At 38.6% G+C, this 12,514-nt stretch overlaps 1 protein-coding gene across 1 annotated transcript in view; it reads right to left on the bottom strand.

The window, feature by feature from the left end:
* The window catches only part of WWOX (WW domain containing oxidoreductase), a 537,170-nt gene that overhangs the window by 399,832 nt on the left and 124,824 nt on the right, over positions 1–12,514 (bottom strand). Inside the window, exon 7 of the mRNA XM_086469368.1 lies at positions 2,842–3,027. Within this exon, the coding sequence (XP_086325494.1) occupies positions 2,842–3,027 (186 nt within the window). The remainder of the gene's footprint in view (positions 1–2,841; positions 3,028–12,514) is intronic.

Here is a 12,514-nt window from a genome sequence, read left to right as displayed (position 1 = left end):
TGAAGAAAAGGAAGTTTCCATAGAGCATTTTTCCTCCCAATTCTTACAATTTGATTTATCAATTTACTAGTATATCTTAATATTAGAAAATACTAGTACATTTAGCTACAGATCTATATTTCATTCAGAAGAGCCACTAAAAATAAAAAGACTTTAGCAAGCTCTTTTTAATACTCAGAGTTTTCAGAATCAGCTGGGGAGAACAGGGATAAACATAATTATAGTACACACTAGAAAAATGTTTTAAAATATCTTTACTAATTTTGCATCTCATGCCCAGAAATGAAGAGATCAGCTGGAATTTCTATATTCATTCTGTGAGCAGAATTATAATACACTCAGAGAAAAGCAGCTACAGTATTTGAACTCAAGAGGAACCCAGGATGTTTTGTATCTTGCAGAATTAGCCCTTCAATTTCAACAACGAAATTTCTCTTTCATAATTTTCGGTTAGATAAAATACATTTCTGAAATTAACAGGACTATTCCGGGAGGAATTTCCTATATTCATTCCTCAAGTAATCATTTATGAAACCAAAAATAATCTATAAATAAAATATTTTGTGTATACTGTATAACAGAAACACAGTGGCATATTTTGAGTCCAGTCCTGCAAGTGTGCTTATGTGAGTCAATCTTACTTATGTCGGCAATCTCATTGAATTCAGTAGGATAAGGGTTGTACAGCCAAATTAACAACACAGAAATAAAGACAGAAGGAAAGTAAACCTACTTATTATTCTGATTTTAATATGATGTGCTTAAAGTACCCAAAAGCTTAATTTAAACAGAATTCATTTGTGCAGAATCCAGAGACATAACTAGAAATGAACGAAGAACCAGAGAGGCAAATAAATATTTTGCCTTGGAGCAGCCTAGTACAATATTTTCTGCAAACACGGGACTTTCTTTTTTCCCTAACAGGGGGTCTTGACTCTAGTGAAAAGATCCAGCCAAGGTTTATGGAAGTAATTAGATACCAACACTTCTGTTTTACAACATAGTTTAAGGCTTAGAGTTCTCAAGTAGGTCAGAAAGTACTACTACCCAATAATACCTAATGTCTAAACTAACTCCTTACATCAACTTCTTGCCATTAAACAGATTGGGGGAAAAAAAGCTATTTACAATGATCAGTTTAAGTGTTAAGATATGCCATAATACAAGAATTGGACCGCTTAGAAAAAGGGAAATTTACTAGTTGCATTTATTATTTTGTTCAAACAGGCTGTTACTTATTCTTTGATGGGCTTCTGTAAACCTTGGCTGATCTTCCTGAGTTAGCAATGAGCACTTTAAAAAATGTTTTTGAAACCACAGATAAAGATGTCCAGAGATGTGAGCTCTAGTCACACACAGCACTTAATACAGTGAAAAACAAAGATGTCATTTAAAATACTATCAGAGATACAAACTTACAAAGGGGAACAAGCAGCTGACAATTCAACATAATCTCCCATTAAATAACAGCTCATTTATACGTATCCCGTTGTGCCCTCCACATCTGGCAAGTGATTGGAGTTGGCAGATTTATTTCCAGAGCTATCTTGCTTGCCCCGCAGTAGCCTCCCTCACTCCTAACAGGACTCTGCTACTTGCTTTCACAAACCTGGTGTGATTTGCAAAGATAAGGATGTCCAGATTTTGTTACCACCTAATTACTAGACATTTCATGTCTTTTAACACCGGGGAGGATTATTACTGGCATTTTCTATTGCTTCCTTTCATTTCAACCATCATAAATTTAAAATGGCAAAAGTAAATCTATCTGCAGTGTGTCATTTATACCATAAGCCCCTGTGTTTGGAAGTGATAAAGGTTTCAGCCCGACCCTTGGCTGGTCTCTCTCTACCAGGTCCCTGGGGTTACATTTTATGGAAACATGATTAAAAAAATAAGCTTCATTCTGGGTCACTAAAACATTTCAGAAATATGAAGGTGGGGGGAAAAAAAAAAGCACTGACACATTCTTTCTTTTGGTTTGCTAAAGCTGTTACATAGGACCAAAAGTGAAATAGAAATCAACAGTAATGTTTAAAGCTGGACATTATAGGACTAATCCTGCCATCCCTGAACTAAATCAGAAGACAGTAAGCGGTTTGTGCCCACTAAAATTCAGAACCGGGGCGTGCATTTTGCACAAGGAACTTTATTTAAATCAAACCCATCTTTTCAGTTATTAACACAAACACCACAAGCATGTCTGAAATAAGACAAACCTCATCAACGTCTTTTTTGCCAACTGTACTTCTCCTGGCAGTAGAAAAGAAGCGCATCTAACATTTTAATTAAAAAATTCACCAAAAGAGCCATGGCCAGATTTCTCATATGTATTAACTACATTACTTCCCATTTTACAATTATACAGCTAATGTCTGCATTGAATTCCCTAATTTCTCATTACAAAACAATTGGATTTCATCTAGCAGTTTTTAATTGCATTGTTTCTCCTGCTAAAATAACTGCACATTCTTCTTGGTAAGATGTTGAAGTTGTTGAATGACAAATCAATATAGGTCATGCCATTCAGATTTAATCAATTATTATTCCATCTCCTCACAAAATCAATGAGTGGTCTGAAATGCGGCAAAAATCTGCATCCATACAAAGAATGATCAAAAAATACCTACATACTGTTATAAAACTAGAACTCACTTTATCCAGCAACAGAGCCACATCCAGTAACATCCACAGGCATTAGTAATGCTTCTATTTTTAAAAAGATTATTCAAACAGAAATGCTTTAGAGCAAGGCCTTTCGTTTTCAAAAACTTCTGTCGTAACTGTTTTATGCTCTAAGGATTAAAGAGTTCAGCGAAGTCAAAGGTAACATCCACCAACCTGTGTGACTCGGAGGACACCATCACCACCCTAGCAGGAGATGAACGCCGTAAAACGTCCTCCAGAAGCTGGACAAGATAGAAATGTCCCAAGTGGTTCACCTGGAAGGTGGACTCCAGGTCATCCTCCGTCAGGCACCAGGGAACACCGAACACGGCAGCATTGCAGACCAGGATGTGGAGGGGCCTGAAGAAACAGAAGCACCGAATAAAATCAAATCAGGAAAAAGAAACCTCAGCAAAACACATTCCCGTGTGAACTGGGCCAAGCTGCGCCTTACGGGTAGGTGCGAAGGCTTTGGCAGCAGCACGGTTTCGGTGAGAAGGAGCTGCCCCATGCCAGACACAGCTGGTTCCAGCCGGTTTTCGCTGGTTCCAGCCAGTTCCAGCCGGTTCGGCAGTGGCCCCGCCACAGGGCACAGCTGAGCCCCTCAGCGACGCTGGCGGCACCTCTGGGAAAGCGTTTGTACGAAAAGGCAAAACGCCACCTGGCAGACAGGAGTGAGGGGAAAAAAGTGGAAAACAGCAGCGTGAAGAGCATGGAGAGAGGAGGAGGAGGAGGCGCTGCAGGGGCTGGGGCTCCCCTCCAGCCCGGGGAGAGCCCACCTGGGGCAGGCGCACCCCGAAGGGCTGATGCCGGCAGAGAGGACCCAGGGCTGCAGCAAGGAACAGTGTGAGGAGGAAGGAGCCGCAGAGAGGAGCGGTTCTGTACTGACCACAGCTCCCCATCCTGCTGCGCTGCTCAGGGTCGGGGGAGGCAGAGGAGTTGGGATGAAGGAGAGAAGCTGAGCATGGGGAAAGGGCAGGGGCAGGGGAGGAGGGAGAAGAAGGTGTTGTTTTAATTTTTGGTTTTGCTTCCCACTATCAAAACCTACTTTAATAAATTAGCCCACCTCAATGTGCCATCTCAAGGTGCCTACCAGAGCAAGACCACACAGCTTTTCCACTTTCTTCAAAAACACCAAGCAGAATGGTGAGACTCTGCATCTCGAGAACCAACAGGACCATAGCAAACTCCATATGTCCTGAACATTCACAACAGTGATCAGCGGTTGTGTGGCTGACATGCACGGGCAGGTCACCAGAAATACCTCAACACTATCACTGTTCTCCCAATTGCTAACCAGGAAACAGTCTCCCTCTGGAGCATTCCGAAAAGGACCTTTTGCTAGGGGAGGAGCAACTCCTTTCACTTTCTTATGTAGGGTACGCATCTATTCATGACATCTGCACAATTGGTAGGGGAAAAGTGATTAAGAAATACAGACACAATGCAACAAGGCATATGTCCATGTTTTATACTCTGCAGCTTGTGAAGTACGCTGTTAAAAATATAAAAGTTGATAAAGACTGAGCTGGCAAATAAAAACATCCTCCAGAAGCTGTAATATTTGGTGGAAAAAACTGCACACAATACACATGTCATCCTTGAGACAGAATCCTTCCTCACTGAACTCAGCTAACCCAGTTTAAAGAGAAACGTCATGATGAAGGAACTTGAAAAGAAGCAGTCCTAATTCGTTTTACAAAGGATAAGATTCTACCAAACTAAGCTAGAAAAGAACCTAGACTGTCACATACCTCTCTCATTAAAAATCAGGTCCAGAAAACTTCAAATTCCTTGATGTCTCCACTGTAATTTCAGGATGCTACACACCTTGCAGCCTTCCCAACCTCCACAGCGAGATCAAGGACAAACACCTTTTCTGCTCTTTCTTGTCTTTTTTCCAAACCTTGTGAAACACAGCAAAGACTCTGGTTCTCAGACCTCAGGTGGATCTACATTTGCTAGATTGTGTCATCTCTAAGGAAACCTTGGCACCGATAGTGTACTCTTGTCCTGGAGTCAGTCTGACGCAGCAGACCTCAGTAAGCATACCTGAGCTGAAAAACTCAGACTTGAGAGTCTGCATCTGGCATCCCTGGCCCTGACATAATTAAATAGGAAAAGTCACACAAAATAACGACGGCCAAACAAATACCCTTCACTCCTGCATTTACCGTGCACTAATACCTGTGATGTCCTAACAGCACAATATTAAGATCTGTCATGTTTGTTTGTTTAGCCCATTCCAGCCTATTATGTCTTTACTACAATTGTCCAAATCCCATGATACAAAATCAACCACCTAACATAAACTCTAATACTGAAGATAATAAACGAAGCACAACTAGGAAAAATAGCTGCCTGCCCTCTGTTCTTTCCAAGTCCTTCCTCAGCCCTGCACACAACAGATGACAGGAGACCCAGAGTCAGATCATTTTCCTACATGGTTGAAGGACACATATACTGCAAGTCAGAGCATCTGCAAAAGGAATTCTGGAAAAGAATGTGAAACATGAAGCTTCAGGTTGTCAAACAAACCTAAGTAATTAGATTCCCTCGGGCATATTTGAAAACTCCAGATTTTGATAGCCCAGTTTTCAAAAAAACATTTCTGGGGGAATCAAATGCACCTTAGGTGAATACTGAAAAAGCTTTATAAGCATCGACATAAACAGTAGGCTGAAATAAAATTCAACTTCAAGCCCACTGGGAAGTTACCAGTGTAGTCTGTTTTAATAAGAAGTTAGCAATCTATTATCTGTACCTGTGCCAACTTGGAAAATTTTAACAAAACTCTTCAGAAGCAGTATGAAACATCTGTGTTCTTTGGGAAGGTCATTTTCTGAAGTGCCAAATTTCTGATTTGCTTTTCGGACAGTGACACTTATATGCATGGTACCTTCACATACATACTACACCCGTGAAAGAAACTGAAGATAAAGAGGGACTGTCCTTTTAAAGGCAAGGTTTTCTCTTTCTCTCCAAACCAACTTGCAAGAAAGGCAATTCTTTTTTTATCTTTGCAGCCTCACTCAACACAGTGCAAACTGGCTATTTACTAAGATATGCAGGATCATATTTTTTAAAAGACATATTTTATCAAAATGTTTTAAACCCAAGTTCATTTGGCCTGTTCAAGATGCATCTGCCAGGAGGAAAATGAAGTCTCATGAAGCTTGAGAGTGCAGGTGTGGAAACTTTGGATGATTCATCACCTCTTCTGTAAGCTTATGACAAGCTCTAGCAATAATTAATTTACAGATTTGTAAATCGGCTGGGAAAAAGGAAGAATTTTCTTCCACATAGATGCAATTTTTGCTATGAGAGCTTCCTGTGTGAGAACTGAAGCACATGAGTACAGCAGTAATACAAAAAACACCGTCACCATTCCCTGCAAAAGCAAATACGGTACTTCTTAAAAGACCATAATTCTATTTGATAATTGTCTTATGTACTGTGAAATAACAGACCACAGTAAGACAGAAGGGACTCACATATGAACCAAAACTATATTCCACCTATCCAAATTTTAGTGTCCTTCATTAATACTAATTACACAATAACTACCAGAGGCAAAATACGCACTCTATAGCTAAATCTGTCCGCTCAATTAATTAAAAAGATGATTCTAGAATTATAAAACTATAAAATGTAGTCACTTTTAAATTGTCAGGGCATTTAATTGGGTTTTATAAAAGAAATAAAATTATGCTTCAGTCTTTTGCATGAGATTTGTATTTTTCAAACAACATTTTGTTCTAACTTTTTTAAGTAAAAGTAATTAAAATTAAAGAGACCATAAAGTTATAAGTATTTACAATATTCTGTTAGAAAAATCTGTGAAGAAATACAAAAATAAATACAGAGATATTTTAAACTAGCATCATACTGAAAAGGTAATATCAGATTCCCTTTTAGAATTCCTTTACTTTTAATTAGCATTAGTGGGTTTTAATGGTTAAGAACCGATTTCTCTAGGAAACAGCACAAAAAAGAAACCTAAAGGGTTGTACCAATAGAAACTGCTGTCGTGCGTCAATTCAGTTCTGAAAGAACCACCTCTCAGATTTGGATCCATGTCCATCAAGCTATCAGTGCCTCTCGTCAGACTGTTAACAAAGGTCCAATTACTGAAAATTGTCACCTACGTTTTTGTGACCTGGACACTTACACACCAGGAAATGAACGAGATTACCTACGTAACAGCCATCATACGGTTATGAATTTCAGCCACAGATGACAGATTCTACCCTCAGTGGTGCAGAGCTCTACATCACTGAGTGTATCATTATGCAGGACCAAAATTTTTAAGACACATGACAATTCACACCACACATCTGGCACTACAGCTTCACTTTTTGACAGGAGTATTTTTAAGTGACAGCAGAACTATGACCTTGATTTCACAAGTTCGTCAAAAACATTCCTGTGATCTACATTAGGCTTCCTCCTGAGCCCAAGGAAAAAAAAATGTCCCCCTCAGTTTCAAACAGTTTGTAAATCTACATCAAAGGCACAGGTAAGGCAAACAAAATATTTAAGCAGCAAAGGAAAATTTTCTTCAGTGTTTACTCCTGGTATTGACATTAGCAAGCTCTTCCCTCTAACTGTGATGCCCATTTTATATTTCTGGAAACACCGTACAGTTCAAACCTCACAGAGCGTTTTGAAAATTTACTCCGATGTCTCCTTAAAATGTTTTCAGTCAGTGACTTACATCACACCAGGTGAGCTAACGTGGTCTACCATCACAATTTAAGTATGCACTGGGACGTGAACATGAGCTGCTCCATCATAGCATGTAGTCACTGTTTCTTATCCTTCACAGCACGACTGAGACTCAAGAACACACTGCTTTAACTGCAAGCTATACAGCAATTCTAGAAAACTCTCACCATGCAGCTACAATTTAGTGAAAGTTAAAAAGCATGTAGAATTAACAAGGACATCCTTAATTGTGACTGTCTCAGCTGAAAACCATCTAATATCTTGTGCACTTCACAAGTCTGTGACACATTATTAACTCTTGCACTGGGCAAGTCATTCAGATCTTATATGCTGTGCTCAATTCACCATTAGAAGAAACAAAGCAATCCAACTGCTCTGCACTATTTGAAAGTACAGTAAGTGAATGCATTAGAGACACACCGAAATTAAGTTGTTGCTGTAAATCAGACAGTTATGGAATTTAATAATCAATTTGTTAGCACCTGATGTAAAACTATGATCTGTCAGAAGCCTCCCAAGCTAGCTGTATGCAGCAGTAGATATTTCCAAGGGAATTAATTACTGATGATTTGCAAAGGTAAGAATAATATTTTTCAACAAATGTAGCCTGTGCACTAGGAGGTTAAACAAACACCACCAAAATGTCAACAGAGTTCTTGGCTTTAGTGTTCTCCCATTTCAAACGTAATGAAATAGTTAACCAGAAATTATGCAAAGGGAATACTTTCAAATCTTCCCATGAAGCAGAATGTCACACCATCTGGGGCACTTCTCAAGTGATTTGAAAAGTTCACACTGTTTGGAATTACACAGAAATTCAACAGAAAAGGCCTTGCCATATCCCCAAATTCCCATAAGCAACTGTAGACCTATGTCACGGCCAGTAAAGAAGGCAGAGTTGTGACTTCTCTTCCACAAAGCAGCAAAGTCACAGCCCACCGAACTTTTCCATCCTGTAGCTCTGAACACCCATGTTGCTTTCTCTGAAAGTTAGAAAATGGTACTTCCTTCTGTGAGGGAATGCCTATATTCACAAAGAAAATAACCAACACACAGGCTAGGCTTAAGGCTCTCCAGAAAAAGGGTGAGTTAAACAACCATGTCCAGAAATCCCTCTCAGTTTTACAGGCAGCACTGATGGGAAATTGAACAACAAGAAAATCACTAAGAGTCAGACAGCAGCAGGAAATCTCAGAACCATGTATAATTTAACACTGACTCATAATATTTACTTGTTTGGCAAAAATAAAACAAACAAACAAAAGCACTGCTTAATGAATTTTGGAAACAAATGTTTAATGTCTAACTTCCCTTTTTCTAAAAAATATTGACTGAAAAGTCAGCAAAAACACCCTCTATTGCCACCTGTCAGCTGACAGAATTGTGGATCCTTGTCACACAGGCTACATTTTAAGGCAAGCCACTAACACAGGACTTAGAGCCCTGATGGATGACCTCCTGCTAGAAGCAAGGAAAATTCTCTGAAATTCATCCTACTGGATTTCTTTGCAGGATTTGACACTGTTGATCAGCACATACTTCTGCCCCACTTCAAAGAGATTAATGGGAGTGGACTGAAACTGTTCTGCTTCTTCCTTCATACCAAATACATGATTATGAGCAGCTGCCCCTATTTCTTCATAATACATTATCTGCATACTGCTATATAGGTTAACCATCTCTCTATCATTATTCATTACCTCTATAAAATCTTCAGTATATAATTTCATAAAAGCTTGGAGAAGGAACAACAGGAGAGGTCTCAATAGATTTAGAACGAAACAGAAAACATCCATTAGTCCTGATTTTCCCTTTATTAGATTTTCTTACACATACAGGGGGAAAAAAAAAACCCAACTTGCATTATCTTACACCTCCGGAAACTAGCGTTATCTTCCTTTGAAGAAAAATTCTGTCATTTTAGCTCTAGGGGGACAGAGGAGTTTGAAAGGCCTACTTTTGCTCTTAATGGGGTATAGAAGCAATTTCAACTATTGTGAAAATTTTAAAGTTGAACTTCTGAAGAGAAAGTCAGACTAATATTAACTAGAGAAACCTGCACTGCCCAAAGCACCTCCCCTCAAAAATGACCCAAGCTGGGACACTTCCTTCCACTCTTGTATGAGTTTCACAAAGACTACACACAAAATAAGATAAGCAGAGATGAGATTGAATTTGTTTACAAGATCCGTCCCTCACACTTAGCTGATTTATACACTGCAAGTATGGTATATGATACCAGAAAGCTGAGAAATTAGGACCTTTTTAACTTACATTTTCTTATTTGTATCATTACATCAGTAAATCCCTTTGATAACAATTTATTGCTTAAAAATGAAGGTCAATATTAGTACTCATACTTCCTTTTTAACTTACAACTACAAGGCAAGAGGGAGAAGGAGGAAGATCGTATTTTAAAAGTGCATAGTCTGTTTCTAGGTTCATGCCAGGGATTCTCTCACCTTTTGGGGACTCATTATCCATAGCTTTGAATTCCCTTTTGCATAGCTATAATCTAACCCTAAATTTCCTCTGACTGACAGCACACAGCATACTCAGGGCACTGATATTAATAACAGGTGTCAGTGCTGCTCCTCCCACACCTCAGTGCTGCCACAGGACCACATTTCAAAGAAAAACCCGTCCAAGAAAACACATTTTCCTTTGTCAAGGTGTTGCATCTTTGCCAGTTCTGTATCCCTGGGGACTCAACATACCTCCGTATGTAGGGATTTTCAAAGTCCTGGGGCCAGGTTAGGGTAGAAGAGGGATAGGATAGGGCTCTGCAACTTCATTTCTGTATCCATTCAACCTTTCAGCATTGCCATTCTGCATCCTCTTCCTTTTCTCAAGCCCTGGCCCATTAAGAGGAGCACTTTGTGCCATTCCTTGCCATGCCTTGCAAAGATAGTTTAGTTTGTTTTGTTTTAAATCTCCCTGATGCTTAAGAGCAACGGAAATATCCTGAACCTGGTAATTTTCATTCAGCAGTTCACCTAAGGACATTCACTACCTCAAAGTGGACACACACATCTTTTTCAAAATCCCAGTAACAAATAATTATTTACATGTATACACAAACAGTTACAAACAAGCATAAGCCAGCTGTAAAAGAACATTAATTTTCGCAATAACCATGGAATGATTTGTTGTTTCTGTACATACTTCTAAATATAGGATTTTCATTTGTATACAGTAAGTACTTGTAAGAAAAAAGAAAGCTACAACTCACAAGGAAGGCCAATTACTACTTTTATTACATATTCGTAGTATTTCTCATTGAAAACAGACAGCTCCTTGGAAAATGTTTTTGGGACCACGGTTGATCATTCAAATAATAAAATACTTCACGCATTTTGAACACTTCACTTGCCAATGACAACTCCTTCCTCTGTTTTGCCTAGAGATACACGGGGCTGTAATGGAGTTCAGAAAGCCCCTAGCAGCTGCGTGCTGCCATTCAGACCTGAAAGATTCCATGTTGTGATAAAAATTAATGTACTTGGACATTCTCTGGGATTTTTGGTCCTTGGGAACAGCCAATGAAGAAATACAACTTTTTCAGACTATAATACAAATTTTTGGACTCTAAGATTAAGACACACATGATATATGCACGGCCTGTCTAATGTCGGCAGTAAGGCTTCCACACCCAAGTGCCAGAAGACTCTGCCTTCATGTATTTTAATTATCTCCCATAGAAAGCCTTAACTAAACAGACTAAATACATTTTAATGTACATGTAATGAAATAGCTACTCTTGTGTTGTATTTCAGAATTTTTAGAAGACATCAATTAAACACAGATCTTCTTAAAACCCATTAAGCTATAATGCTGCAAAATCCTTGTTTTATTTGCAACAGAATATGTTTTAATCAGGCACATTAAGTCACATGTATTTTGCTTCCTTAGATATTTAAAACAGTCCTCATAGCTGGTGCATCTTGTGGAAATTTTTTAGGAAGACAGGACCCCAAGACTTTATGAGCCATCTTAGACTAACTTAGACTTAGGCATAGACACATGGCTTAAAATAGGAGCCAGAACAACCAGTGTGCTGAGCAGAAAGACACTGGAGGTTTATCAAGGTTTCTTCATTAGGTTACAGTGAAAAGCGTACGAAGCGTCCAAAGGCAAGTGGCAAAATTGCAAATTTTAGACAGCACAGTTATAGTCATAAAACTATGTAACAAACACCTAACAAAACCTTTCTGTTAGTAATATGTAGAAACACAATATCTTTGCAGATGCAATTATATGTAAAGTTATGGTCAACCCTATCATAGCAGATGAAAGGATCTGGTGAAAATGCCATGATCTCCGCCTCCAGTAAAAGGGGTAGGGGGGTTAAGCTTGAGAGATTTTTAGTCTAAAAAATACTGGAAACAGTTTTTGGATCCACATGACTTGGCACATGCTACCACAATGGGGTAATTCTGTATGACAGCTTAAAAACAGAAGAAAGATGAAGAAGGAAAAAAAAAAGAAAAAGAAAGAAAAAATATTTATGCAGAAAGCCAATCCCTAGGCTTTAACAAGGCACAGTGCCACCACAAAGAGAAAAAAAAGTTTCACCCTAATATTATTATGTACGTTTCAAATGCAGTCAGCCTTTGATCTTACTTAAATTTAAGATACGTGCTGTCTGCAACAGTAACTTCTGAACTCTGCGTGTTTCAATACTTAATTCAATGTGGACATTTTTTGGTATCTCAAAATGTATAATGTTGTCCAGTAGTTTGTGCCTCAGTGGCACTGACAGAAAGCCAACTGTATTCTAAACTGAGAAGACAAATACAATAGCTCAACTGTTACTAGTTTTAATTCACAAAAAGTATTTCTATAAATGGCAAAGAGTTAACAGATTTGTATAGTGTTAGAAAATATGTTCAAGTTTTGAAAGACGATATGCAGTGGCAACGATAATCTCTGACAGAGACACAGCTACTACAGAACATTTTAGCATATTGGCATAAGGACATCACTAATCATTTGTTTAAATCATATATTCTTTTTTTTTTCTGGATCTTTTCAGTTATTTATGAAACAACTGGCTAAACAGATCCCATTGTTACATATGTATTTACATGTATGACTAGAATTTATCACACAATGTCTA

Source organism: Leptosomus discolor, chromosome 8 (genome assembly GCF_034619465.1).
Source record: "Leptosomus discolor isolate bLepDis1 chromosome 8, bLepDis1.hap2, whole genome shotgun sequence".
Classification (NCBI taxonomy): domain Eukaryota; kingdom Metazoa; phylum Chordata; class Aves; order Leptosomiformes; family Leptosomidae; genus Leptosomus; species Leptosomus discolor.
Note: the sequence above shows the minus strand (reverse complement) of the source record. Positions and strands in the feature narration are given on the sequence as shown.